This window comes from Miniopterus schreibersii (assembly GCF_964146895.1).
Source record: "Miniopterus schreibersii genome assembly, chromosome: 14".
Classification (NCBI taxonomy): Eukaryota; Metazoa; Chordata; class Mammalia; order Chiroptera; family Miniopteridae; genus Miniopterus; species Miniopterus schreibersii.
In genome coordinates, this window is record NC_138114.1 from 14,316,615 (window position 1) to 14,330,825 (window position 14,211).

The 14,211-nt window shown below is 44.6% G+C and overlaps 1 protein-coding gene across 7 annotated transcripts in view; it reads left to right on the forward strand.

Annotated features, from left to right (window-relative positions):
- The window catches only part of KCNMA1 (potassium calcium-activated channel subfamily M alpha 1), a 659,358-nt gene that overhangs the window by 562,302 nt on the left and 82,845 nt on the right, over positions 1 to 14,211 (forward strand). For 4 of the 7 annotated variants that reach the window (XM_081158532.1, XM_081158535.1, XM_081158534.1 and 1 more), the window contains exon 19: positions 13,304 to 13,390. The exons of the other annotated variants lie outside the window; for them this stretch is intronic. In XM_081158532.1, the coding sequence (XP_081014658.1) occupies positions 13,304 to 13,390 (87 nt within the window). The remainder of the gene's footprint in view (positions 1 to 13,303; positions 13,391 to 14,211) is intronic. 7 annotated transcript variants of the gene reach the window in all.

A 14,211-nucleotide genomic window follows, 5' to 3' on the forward strand; every position in this document is an offset into this window, starting at 1 on the left:
CTTTCAAGTGAAAACAGCAAAGCTGAGTAGTTGCAACAGGAAGCATATGGTTCACAAAGCCCCATAGAGTTACGGCCTGATGTTTACAGAAAAAGTTCGCTGACTCCTGCTTTAAACACGGCTCAGATATTGCCGTCTCTGGGAAGACCTCTTCACGGCCCTACCTCCCACCTCAGGTCAGAATTCAAGGGTCTCTTTTCTGTGATCCTCTAACACTCCACATAAACCCCATTCGGAGCGGTTTCCCAGTGGAGCATTCTAGAAGTCAACCACAGGCAGTGGCCTTTGAATTCTCAGTGTATCGCACCCAGCAGCCAAGGCACACAGTAGGAATTCAACAGACATTTGCCAAAGAACAAAAACGGGGTTGAGGATGTCTTTCCATAGTTTGTTAGGCGTGTGTTTCAGGAGAAAAATGCGTCTGAGCTGAGCAATCCTGCTTCTCGTTGGCTTCTACCTTCTTGAGCAAAATATTTGACTGAACAGCTGCGTGCTCTGACTGCTGGGGCAGTTTTGAGTAGCTTGATCTAGGATTGATCTCTGCTGCCTTGGCGACACATCTCGTCGATCGCTTCTGCTGACGGGCACAGTGCTTGGACGCTGTAGTGGGTCTGGGATGCGAATGTCTCCCCCGTCCACATGTCACTGGGCATTTTGAGGCCGAGTAGGTAGAGGAGCGGGTGGGTAGCCCATTGTCTCACCACTCCCGAGTGACCTCGCCTGCCTCTCGGGCCTGCAACCCGCTTCTCACCCAGACAGGCTCTTTCCATCCTCCTCGGAGCCCTCGTCCATTTGAATTTACCCCAACTGCTGCAGAGGCGGGGCTTGCACCTTTAATCACTCCCCAGCCAGCTTTAGGGCCCTCCTCTCCCTGGGCTAATGCCCTGGGGACGCCCCGGGAGTTAGGTCTAGGCAGGGTGAGCCCCCAGCTCGAATCCTGGCAGGCCTAAGTTCTACCAGGTTCACCCCCACCCTCCCCGCCTGCCCACACTTGCTCCTGGCAACTCTGTCTCTCCCCAGCAAGTGGTGGCCAGTCGAAGTGGGAGGCGAGACGCTCTCTATGCTTGAGGCCCGTCCAGTCCAGTTCCTGGTGGCAGACAACTGGAGACTCTTTGGGCTCAAAGGAAGCACCTCAGCGTTTGATGTTTTTTATACACATGCCTCACCCAACTTAGACACACGGAAGATCTGAATGTAAAGGGTTTCCAGTGTTTGCCATTGGAGATAACAGAATTGAGTGTGTGTTTAAGGAATACCCTTTAGGTGGCTGCATGAGCAATCTTTATCGCTGTTCGAGATTAAATCTCAATAACTTTTTGAAATTCGAGTGGGCTTCTCATCAGCTGAGTGGGCATCGGCACTCGCCCTTTCCCGCCCTTCCTCCCAGCTCTGGGATGCTATCAGCATGGTGGTTTCGCTTGAGATCAAGTCAAGGCAACGTAGAAACTGTCATTTTTCATTTACTGGGGCACTTTGATCCCATTGGGGGTTTATTTGTTTCAAGTGAAAAATGCAAGCCCTATTGCATACATCTATCCTGTAGAGCACTTTTTTATTTTTTCCTCTTAGAGATCAAATCAGAGTTGTAAGTAGTGTGGTCATTAGTTATCACCACCAGACTTCACAGCCTGCACTTTATTTCTGTTCTTAGGAAGTCGCCGGTCTTCTCTGTTGCATAACGATCCCTCGCAGTGAGGCTGCAATGTGACTTCCGTGGGCGCTTGGGTGTTAATTTATTTCACAGTTTCCTTTGCAGATATAATCAGAGTCACCTATCACATTCCCGTTTCTTCCTTTTATTGTGTTTCTTCGCTATCTCGTTCGTGTGATCTTTTTCTGCAAAATGACAGGCAGTGTTTCTCTGCTCGCCTTTTCAGTGACTTATATTCTCTGAGACTTCTCTATTGCCATTTTAAAAATATAACATTTTATAGATGTAATCTTAGTTATTTATAACTCAGGCTTTGTTATATGGGAAAATTTCCTAAATGACACCTTGGTGTAGGTACATTTTTTAAAGAAAGGGAAAAATATTCTTCACAAAAATATTTTTCTCAAAAGTGTGAATGAAGGAAAAGCTCTCAGTTAGTAGGATTATAATGCATTTTCCCTGATTTCTTCGTACATTGAAATGTATGAACATTATTTTTATGTAAGTGATCAAATTGTGGTATTTAATAACACGGTGTTAGCAGCAAAAGAGCGATCCCTTTTGATTTATTTGGATATTTACTGGTTGACTTACAGTGCTTTACATATTAGAATTGGTTTGTCAACAATTAACATTCTAGGTTTTTATATAACCCATACTTCAGGTAATAGAGGATTATTAAACTGCAACCAGTGTGTTAGAAATCTGCCGGCTGGTAATAAAATTCTTATGTATAACAGCAGCCGAGAAATACTGCTGTGTATTTATGCATAGATTGCAAGATAGATGACGGCTTGCAAACCTGAGGGGCTTGAAATGCAGATCGCCAGCAGGTGGCGCTGCTCTTCTAGAAATGAAACCCGCTACCTGGCGGTATTCTGGGCACTACCATCACTGCCCCCCTGACTGCCTTTTCTTTCCCAGATTCTCTGTCCTTTATTTCTCTAATGTCTAAAACTGAGTTTGTTTGTTTATTTGTTTTTTTCGAGGAGATACACCTCCACTAAGACAATACCTCTCAATTGCTAAGATCCTTTAAATCTAACTTGCTTCCCTTAATGCTCCTTTTGGAACAAATCCTAAATAAATGTTGCTATGTTTTTAGAAGGTAACTACACAATACCAGATTCTCACCCCTAATATTGGATTAGCTCCACCATCCAATTATTACACGGAAAGTCCCCATCTTTATCTAATATTTATTTATACAAGATAATTCCCTAGGCTTCATTCTACACCAGGATGAGGGACAGTTTTATAAAGATGGCTTATGTACTGGATTAATGTGCTCTATAAAAATAATTTTAATGTGACTCTCTTTCATCAAGAATTTCTTTAGAATCCAAGTTAAGTGAAGAATGGTGCTTTTCTCCCTGGGCCAGAACTAACTTTCTGATGAACAGGATCAGAGCAGGGTTTTTTTTGGTTTTTTGTCTGTTTATTTATTTATTTAATATATCTTTATTGATTTCAGAGAGAGGAAAGGAGAGAGAGAGAGAGAGAGAGAAACATCAATGATGAGAGTCATTGATTGGCTGCCTCCTGCACGCCCCTGACTGGGTATCAAGCCCTCAGCCCGGGCATGTGCCCTGAGTGGGAATCGAACTCCGATCGCCTGGATCCTGGGTCGACGCTCAATCACTGAGCCATGCCCGGCTGGGATATTGTTTTCTTTTAAATAAGGATCTCCACACAAAGGCTAATCAGCTCATCAGTTTGGGCATCAAAGAGAGAAAAAAAAAATTACTGTTAATTTGGCTCTCTTTTTCACACAGCCTCTTTTTCATTCTTTTTATTTTATATTTTAAAGACACAATTATACCTTTTTGCTAAGTCTTATTTTTACAAAACCTACACTGTTCCTTTTCTACAGGGTGTTCGGTTGAAACGTGGGCCTATATGGGAGACAGTAGGTTAATCGACAAGGAAAGAGTGAAAATGCATCCCAGATGACTCATTTATTTATTTTCTGTATTAAGTGCTACCTATCAGATCATAAAGAACTTCTAATGCAAGGATTTTACACTTAACTTAAAAATTTGAAACCATTGACTTTGAGAATCCAATGGGAATGTTCTCTTTTGAATTTTTAAACATGTTATAGGCATACAGGATAGAGGGTGCAGGTCAAGGACCCAGAAAATATAATGAGCATCTTTATTTTACTCACGTACATGCTTTTGATGGAGAAAATCCTGACTAGGTGAAACCAAGGAGGAGAGGCTTGGGGAAGCATTTCCTTCTCAGTGAGTTCATTTGAAAGCCTTAGTTTGTTGAAAATGTTTTTTTCTTCAAACTATTGACTGCAATCAGTTTTCTTGTTAAAGTCAAACCCTGATGGCTTTCTTTCCAGTTCCCTTCATAGGGGGAGGGGATCAACTCTGGGGGTTGAAGACAGGAAATAACCATCCCAGAGTAAAGTTTGGATTTACCTGGCCGAGCTGTGGGGCAGCAGCCTCGTGAATTTCACAGGACCCCTTTCCAAGGCATTAAATAACTTTATTTTCCTGTCAGATACACTCCCCAGCGGAACTGGACCGTGGCCAGGGCCTCCTCGCTTTTCGTTTCACGCACTGTGTGCGTGTCTTATCTCGGGCCCTTATGACTCTTAAGTGGCCAAAAAGAAAGCAGACTGAGTTGGGGCAGAGGTGTGATAGACTTTGCCAAGATGCAAACCACCCACTGCCCTCTTTGAATTTGAATATTTAAATAGGAGGAAAAAAAACTTTCAGAGGACTCAGATAGTTACCCAATATTATCCAATTGTCGTTCGGAGTTTAAAGCCTCACACTACCTGCCCCTTTTACCAGCGTCTATACCCTTAAATAAATCCTCTTGCTCCAGCCGCATTGAATTCCCTCTAGTTCCCTAGATTAGTGCTCCCACCTCCTTGCTTTTGTTCAGGCTGTTCCCTGCACCTAGCATGCCCTTCCCTAGTGGACTCAGCATCATGGCTTGAGTGTCCCCAGTGCGCCAGGCCCTGTGTTTGGTTCTGGGGATACGCAGGTGAACAGGCTGATGTTTCTATCCATCCAACTCTTATTTCAAATCTTACAATTTTTCCCTGACCACGCCAGGCCTTCTAGCACTTACTAAGGCAGTTCATTTAGCCTTCACCCGATGCTATCAGGTAATACATTTTTAACTGTTAATTCATATCATTTGTGAATTGTTATATATGCAGGATATTCCAAAAAATGTATATGTACTTTAACAGCTGATACCTCAATTTTGAAAATGAAATGTATTTCAGTGAACACTGCCTTTATAATTATTCACAGCCTGTGTATACATTATCTCATTTCTACAGCTGGACTTGTGGTTCTCTCTTACCATGTATCTTTTAAAATATTTTTGGGACAAAAGTAAAAGATAAAGCAATGCCCAGCTCCCACCCTCGAGGTGTTTGTTGAATTGGTCTGAGGTGGAATTCCAGCATGGGTGTTCTGTGAAGTTCTCCAGTTCATTTTATTGCAAGGCAGGATCGAGAACCTTTGAGCTAGACCATGCTCCCCTTGGACCAGGACTCCTGCTTTCCTGTTCTGTATGCTTTCTGGAGGTTGAGTCTGGTAGGAAGTGCTAGACAATTACAGGTACCTGGAGAGTTAGGAGGCCTTCGGCCCATGGCTGGCTCCTGTGAGATCCATCAAGTAACAGAAGAGAGCGTTAAGCCCAGAACCATTACCGATTCAGAGCTGCAGAGGTCCTTATACATAATGAGTGCCAGTCCTCCAGGAGGGCAGCTCTCCGGCCAGGACCACACAGTTGATCCAAGCCAGGACTAGAACCAGGCTCCTCACCGCTGGGCTATGATTCTCCCTCTGCCACGCTGCTGCCTCTCTGGCAACGAGGAGATACTTATTAGGAACATTACCAGGGGCTAAGCACTATGAGATCATCAGAGATTTGTAAACTACGGAGAGGAGCTTACAAGTCTAGTTGGAAGTAGGACACATGAAATGGGAAACAAATTCTAATACAAAAGATAAAGAGGTAACAGAGCAATATGAGACAGGGTGCCAAGAAAGGAGGGATTCTACCTTGTTATAGTCATCTTGGAAGACTGCCTGGAGGAGGCAGCCTAACCTATTTCTTGAACGGTAGGTAGAGTAGGTAGATAAAAGGAAGGCCTGGTGGGAGGGAAGAGTGAAGGAGTCAGTGCCCCTTTACCCCATCATTCCCCTGCCTCTCCCCCCAGCTCCCACGTGCGTGCCCCAATTCCATGACCTCCCACCAGAAATTCAAGGGAAAGAGCCCATCACAAGCAGGCAGCATGAATTTCCTGTAATTTAGAGGCAGCGGTGGGGTTTCTCCACGTTCCCATCTGACTTTCATTTGTTACTGCCCTGAATGGTCCCAGCCTTCTCCAATTGAGGCCCATTTAAACATTTTCTGGCTTTTCTTGTTTTTATGACACTTGGCATAGCCTAATTATTTTGACCTGAGTAGTTCATTGGGGCCATATGAAATATGGGACAAAGGTGACAGTCGAGCAAGATGCAGCGGGTGGAGGTGCCGGGGCGAAGCGCACCCTGCTCTGGGGGTCGGATACCAGGTCAGTTGTTTGGAGCAGTGGAGATAGTGAGTGCACTTGAGCGGAGCAAAGCCAGAAGAAAGCAGGCGGGCACTGTCACCAAGGACCAGGGGGCGGAGAGCTCCAGTTACTTTGATTTCTCAAAGCCGAGATAATAGTGACAGATAGCATTCAGAAAGAGCTGGCCAGAAACTCTTATAGGCACCTTTCATGTTTTCAATCCATTTTCACAACAGCCCTATGAGGACAGTACTCTGATTATGTCCATTTTATAGGTGAGAAAACTGAAGTTAGGTAATTTGCCAGATAGCGGGGTTTGGAGCCTACAGTGTAGCTTCAGGGCCTCTGCCCTTAACTGTTACCTTCGTGCAGCTCATTGTGAGTTAACATTTGTAGAGGGATCTCCCATATCTTAAAATCTTTATCTCATTGAGTGTCACTGGAGCAGGGGCCAGAGCTGTAGGAGGGATGCCCACCATATGGCTGGGGGGCAGGAAACAGTGTTAGGGGATTTGACCAGCTGCTAAGCTCCTGCCCCAGGAGACAGTTTTCTGAAATGGAAGCCCCAGTCTTCTGCAAGATTTTCAAGCAGAAGTTAGAAATCCATCTTTTTATGGACATCTTCACGCTTAAAGATTGTCCCACACACGGATCCTGTGACCCAGCGGGGTGGCTCCAAGCAGAGTACACCACGCCGGTCCCAGGCTGTCCGTGTGTGGCCTCTGGTTATCTCATTGAACCCCACAGCCTCTCCAGATCCTGGTGTCCGCATCTGTCCAGTGGGGATAACGGCAGATCTGGTGACACTGTGGAGTTGAGTAACTTATCTGAGATCAGAATTCTCATGAGGGTGAGAGGGACCTGGGCAGGCGGCGGGAACCTAGAAGCAGAAGCTGTCGTGAGCAGAATTCTGACAGCACAGGATCTGGATTAGAAGTCACCAGACCCAGGCCCTGGTGTTAGGTCTGCATGTTAGTGTCACCTCAGTGTAGCCACAGAGGGTGAGGCCAGAGCACCCCTAAGCCCCTTCCAGCCTGCCCCTGCTTCCCACACCTTGCTCTCTGAGTTGAGCAGAAAGGAGCCCGCCATGGACTAGCATTTTAAAATGTTGCATGGGATGTGTCTGAGGATAAATTATAGGGGAATACAGATCATGATTTTATAGTTCAAGAACACCTTTAGAAGGTGACTATGCCCTTAAGAAAGATACTAAATGCTGTGTTTAGTGTAAAATCACAATCGGGGCCTGGTCTTACCTCCCAAGGTTAAAAGCGTACAGTATTTCTAAAGTGTTCTGGCAGAACATTCTTCATCGGGCCATGTGGTGTGCCTGGCCGCACTAAAACCCATGCGTTTTACCTTTATCTGCGTTCCCGAGGAGGTATCGGCGCAGCCATCTGGAGTACGTATTAGAATTCTCGGGGGCTTTGGGTGCGACCGGCTCCATGGCAAACGCGGCGTTTGTGAGTGAGCCGATGATAATAATAATGATATTAATAACAATAATGGTCCTTATCTGTATAACAGCTTATGTTTAGAAAACAACTTCACGTATACGCAGTTAGATTCTAAGCTGGTCTCAAACAGAATCATTGGGGCAAGCATTAATTTAAAAAATGTAAATAACAAAGTGGAAATGGAAATGAAAACGTGATTGACATTTTCTGCTCATCATGTTTACTTGAAGCTGTTTAAGGGGAGGAAAAGCAGAAAGGGAAGAAAGGTGGCGTCTGAGTCAAAACATATAAGCAAATAAAAACCCGTACCCCGAAGTGGAAACGCGCACCCACGCTGCGGCAAGCAGGCGGCTGACGGCAAGCGTGAAGTCAAGTCCGGGAGACACCCGCTCCTCTCTCTCTTTTCTGTTTCTCACCCCGGGCAGGTGGCAAAGCTCAGACTCCTGAGGCAGCATGGTCTTTTCTCCACTTCTCTGGATGTGTGACAATTTGTAAATCCATAAGGAGGCCTTTCCGGCAAGGGTCTTCCTTAACGATCTCGTGCAAACAGCAGGAAGTGATCAAAAGAATAACACTCGTTTTGTATTGGTCTTGCCCAGTTCTGAACGCGGGAGCATGTAGGCGCACACGCAGGCACAGGGTGCGGGGGCTTTGTCGGGACAGGCGGGATGGCAGAACCAGCACCTAGGACAGCCTGGGAGATGGACAGGGCAGGGCCAGGACTAGCGTGAGGCATTTACCTTGGACACCAGATTTAAAGGGGTGCCAAGAATCTCAGCAATAAAGTTAAATGATAGTTTAATGCAATATTTTTTAAAAAAATCAAAATGCAAAAAGAAATCCATGATGAATAAAAAGCCAGAATTTTAAATAAAGAGGGGACAAATAGCAATTTTAATGCTGGCATCTAAGTACTGAATTTCACAAGTCAGTAGGGGTTATAACAATCAGCACAACAGAAAACCGGCCCCTGCTGCCATTCATAATGGGCACCTCCACGGTGCCAGGAACGGTGTTCTAGAACTTACTGGCATTTTCTCTGGGTACATTTCAGAGGGATCCGATTTGCCCTACAGTAAATCCGAATCTATTTGATAATAAGCCGTATTAGGAAAAGAGTGCCTCTCCAGGCTCCATAAATTCCATTACAGTCCATTTTGTCTTTGTTAAATTGTGAGTTGAAAATTACAATCCCTTTATTCACAGTGATCAATTTAGACACGCAGCTCAGAAAGATCAGCATTCACTTAAAAAAATATATCAGCATGCTTGTATCTATTAAGCACTATTGCTTTGTAAGCTCCAGCTGATGGTTTTATTAAGTATACTGCAGGAGGAGAAAAAATCAAAGATAATTATAAATTCATAAATATATAATTCATTGGCATAAAGTGATTTTAATGGCATGGATGCAGAATTATCTATTTCCTCACGAAAATAACAGAGATGTTCTGATTAAGCCCATAATCTAGTCTGTGAAATTCCAGCCAAACGGATGGGACACATTTTCTTTTCTGAAACTACCGTTGATAAGAAATGCATTACAAACTCATCAGTTCGGCTTTCTGTTAACAAAGAGACAGCAGCCGTCTGGATCACTCTGGATTCGCAGCGAAACTGCCACCCCACGTATCCTGCAAGGAAGGCTGTGCAAGTTTGACAAGGGGCAGATGAATCCAGGAGTTATTTAGCAGGGTTTTAAATCTATGCGGCAGCTGACGCTTGAAATAATCATCTATATATCGCTCTGAGCTAGCTGGGGAAAGGTTGAAGCTGTATATTTTCAACATATCTGGTCTAATGGTTAATCTGTTGTCTTGTCCGGACTCTCACAGGGTGGACTTGCAGCCGACACTGACAGCTTCGAGGAATTGCTCGTGGTAGATGTGGTTCGCCTGAATCTCAAAACGCAGGGTGGATAACTCTAACTTAGCTCGAGCTGGAAAAGGGGAAACTCGCCCTGGTCAGTGTGGCTCAGTTGGTCGGGCATCGTGCTGTGCACCAGAAGGTTGCTGGTTTGATTCCTGGTCAGGGCACGTGCCCAGGTGTGGCTCACTCCCCGGTAGGGGGTGTGCAGGAGGAGGCAGCTGATTGATGTTCTGCGTAAAAATCCACAGGGGTGTTTTTCTTTCTCTCTCCTTCTCCCTTCCTCTCTCTCTCAAAATCATTGAAAATATTTTTTTAAAAGGAAAAGTTAAAAAATAAACTCACCTGACTGGTTTCCCCAAATGCAACGGCACCTGCAGGACTAATAGTAGGTTGGGTGGTAGGGACATTCCAGTCAGTAAACTACCTCTGTCCCTCCCAACTTTGCCAAATTTGTTCACTTTAAGTGGCTCCATGTGTGTTTCTTTTATCGGTTAGTTGTCTCGGAAGATTGGAAAAAACTGTCCTTTTTGAAGACAGGAAATTAGAAAAATGTGAGAAGATAAATGAGAGCAGGGGTTAGCAAACTTTTTCTATCAAGGGCCAACTAAAAAATATCTTAGGCTCTGTGGCCATGCAGTCTCTATTGTAACTGCTGGACTCTCATTGTAAAGGGAAAACAGATAGAAGTAAACAGATGGCTGGCCATGTCCCAATAAAACTTTATTTATAGACGCTGGTTTGAATTTTGTATAATTGTAATGTGTTTTAAAATATTTTCTTCTCAGATTTTTTTGCTCTCCAACCATTGAAAAATGTAAAATCTGCCATGGCCGACGTGGCTCAGCACTGTCCTGTGCACAGAAAGGTCGCTGGTTCTTTCCTTGGTCAGGGCACATGCTTTCGATTCTGTCTTGATCCCCGATAGGGGGCATGCAAGAGGCACAGCTGATCGATGTTTTCCTCTCACATTGATGTTTCTCTCTCTCTCCCTCTGCCCTCCTCTCTCTAAAAACAGAATCTTAAAAAATTAAATAAAAATGTAAAAACCACTTTTAGCTCAGAGTCATACAGAAACATGTTCAAGACTACAGTTGACTAATCCCCGAACTTGAGAAATAGAAGAAGAAAGAAGGCAGCTTTTTGTGCCAGGGTCTTGGCACATTTTATCTCTGTTCTGAAGCCCTAACCCCCGCAAACATGCACTGCCCATACCAGGGCTATGTAAAGGAGTCTGGCACACTTTTTGACCTCAAAGCCTTTACCAACTTGTTGGTGTTGGGAGTAGGCAGAGAAGGAAAGGAAAGTTGAAAGGAGGCTGTTTTTGTTGGACTCCTGTACATTTTCCCCAGTTTAATTCAAAGTAACAGTTATCTTTCATCTACTACCTTCCCAGCCTCCAAGATCCACAGCAATAATTCAAGGAAATTCTTGCATTTCTCATTTCAGTTGTGTATTTGCTTAGACTTCCATTATTCATCTGTATCACCTTTGAGAAGCTAGCACCTAGTGATCTTTGTGTGGGACTTTTCTTTGCCCATGAGGTGATGGAGACAGTCTGTTCCAAGAAAAAAAGAGAGAACCAAAGGCAACCAGATCTCCAAATGGAATTTTCTACCAACTGCTGAGCAGAACAGAGCATTGGGCAAGTTATTACAGCAGGCCAACTTTTAGTGAAGATATATGAGCTGCGATTCCAGATGCAGGGACTTTGATGAATGTTGGACTCTTACCGAGATACAAATAGAATGGCTTATGGTCTGAGATGGGATGGAAGAACCTGGGTATGGCAGGTACATCGAATCTACTTTTGATTCTAGAAGATTCGTTGGGCCTGCAGTGTTTCTGTAGAGAACGTTGCAGTGCAGGTCGTGTAGATTCTGTCAATACATTTATATGCTATTTTTCTCTCTCCCATGTGGGAGCCGAATTCTTTCATTACTCTGTGTTGATGGACTCAAAAGTTACACAATTCAGGTTTCCTAGGCAGTGACTAAAGCCAGAAATATACCCTGTGATTAACTTCTACATAACCTATTGTTCCTTAAAGTCTCCCTCCCCATCCCCTCATTAGCTCCACAAAAGCCAGAAATGAAAGAGCTCCAACAAGCCTCCCCTTCCCTGCCCCCTGCCCTTCCCTGCCCCCTCAGCCTGTGGCAGGGCAGGCTGTCCCTGTGCCTGCGCCAGGGCAGGCGGGCCACTTGGAGATGCTTTCGGTCCTCATTGTACATCATGGCAGGTTGTTGTTGTTTTTCTTTAACTTATACCCTCTAGGTTTTCCAAATAAATGCATTTCCTACTTTTCAGCTAGAAGTTGTAAAATTATCCTGCCCGATCAAGTATATGGCAAAGCTATTGCTCAATTGTAGGGAGTTATATATGTTATACGTTGGAGATATTATTGTTGGCATTGCTTTTGAGAGGCAGCATCTTTCTTCTTTTCGTTACCTGTGTGTTAATATTCACCGCAATCTTTCAAAAACAGCTTTATGGGTTGATCTTATCAATAATACTGCAAAGTGTTTATCAAACCTCTTGGTGATACATGTTATCTCAGGTTGTCAGACCAGAAACTCTCATTCCTAGGGAATCACCCACTTTAACTCCCCATGTTCAAGATATCGAGCTGCCCACTGACCCTCTGGGCATAGATCTTGGCTGTCTTACCCTGTTCTAGCTGCGCTCAGATGCCCAACCTCATTGATGGTCACACACAGTCCCCACGAGGGGACTCATCCTGAGACAGCAGTCAAGGGCTCCTTCACAGGAATTCTAGAACCAAGCGCACCGCATGGATTACTTATCTGGCATTTGTGTTTCTTGTTGCGGCTGACTTTTCTACTTTGCCAGAGGAAACACCGTCACCCTCACTAGTCTGGTTTGTGAGACAGGCAGCCAGGGTTCTGCTGGTCTATGTCTATGGGACAGGAAATGTCCCTCCGTAAAACAGGCACCAGAGCAGGGCTTGCTCTTTCGCGGCCGCGCTGTAAGACCTTCAAGTTAAGTAGCCCAGACTTTCTGGTGAAAGTCTTAGGCATCTGTATTAGAGGGAGGCCTGATCAGCTTGGGAGTTTTGTCTGTTGTGAGTTACATTTTAAAAACTGAAGGTATTACTATGACTGATAGGATTTTTGGGGGGGACAAAGTTTGATGAGCCCACAGAAATCAAGAAGCACACTGGTCAATGCCTAGGACAGCAGTTTTGGCCTTTCTTTACCCTCAGGTTTAATAAAACCACATTCCCATCCTGAAAGGCTGAAAGCACACTTTTCATTGATGTCCCTCACGATATAAGGATACACAACACATCCCCCTTTCTTAGGAGTGGCAAACCCACTGAATTTAACGCAAGTTAGGCAGCAATATTGCAGCCAAGGGGCTGACCACGCCCATGGTTTGAGATGAAAACTATAGTCTAACATTGGGGCTGATGACCTGGAGCACGATGATCCTTCAGTGGGGTGCAGCAGGCTTCGGGAGGCAGTGGTCTCATCACGATGCTAAACCAAGTTTTCTACGTCTGCGTATGTTGTAAGGGAGAGGGGACTCGGTATGTTTCTGGAAATTATTGCACAAACAAGCTTAGCTTCTAATCTGATGTCCCTTCTGACTTTGATGACCAGAACACAGCGGAAAGAATTTCCAGAAGTCATCGGGGTAAAAGAAAAGGGAAAAAATAACCTCTCAATGTAGCTGTGAGGCAGAAACTGTTTCATGTTAAAACTGGTTTGCAATTTTCCAATGAAAAATTTCACAAAGCATTAATTCCCCTTTTCTTTTCTCGTTGTTCGGCAGTCAAGGTGGCAGCTAGATCACGCTCTCCCAAAGACCCATTTGGGTGCGAGAACACAACTCACAATTCACAGCTTGTGACCAAGCCAGGTGAAGGAGTCCTGGATCCCGTCCCAGTTTTTAGCAACTGCCCTGCACCCCTCCTCGCTCCCCCTTAACATGCCGAACTCAGTTGAAGAAGACAGATGCACTACCATGGATTTCAGCATGCATTGAGCATGTTGGGCAGCAAAATAGCAAAGGGAAAAACCATAAAGAACAATAAATAATAATTAAAACTAGGGTACCGCCAGCTAGCAGCTTGCTCAAGACGTCGGTCGGAAGCCCTGTTAGCTAGATGCCTTTTACGCTCAAGCCACTTTGCATGCCTCTTACTCTGAGTGATTTCAGTGTGAATATGACATTACTAATGACCTGCTAAGTGTGTGCAGATGTGGGTTTCTCCAGATGTGGTGATTAATAACGTAATGGAGATAGCCAGTCAACTCATGTTTATGGGTCGTTTGCCTTTTATTACGTCTCTGAGTTTATTTGCTTTGAACTATTTCTTAACTCCAGCCAACAAACTCACCTTTAAGTCTCAGAGGGCATCATCCCCCTAAACCCTGTTGAGGAAACGGGGAAGAAGGAATGTGCCCCAGGCTGGAGCTGAGCAACGGGTTCATCATATGAAGGGCACAGGATTCTTTGGGAAAGCTGAACGTTGAAATCATTGCCCATCTGACTCAAAGGGCCCACAAAGAGGCATTGGTGAACCTTGATATGCTGTTTGCAAGCTGGCTAGGCTAATAAAGAAAGGGATTTCTTTTTTTAAAAAAATCCAGTAAACTATATGATCATCTTGAAGTAAGCCCAGGGTTCTGGCCAGTGTTTCTGGAAGATTGTGCCTTGCATTTGCTTGAAAACAGAAT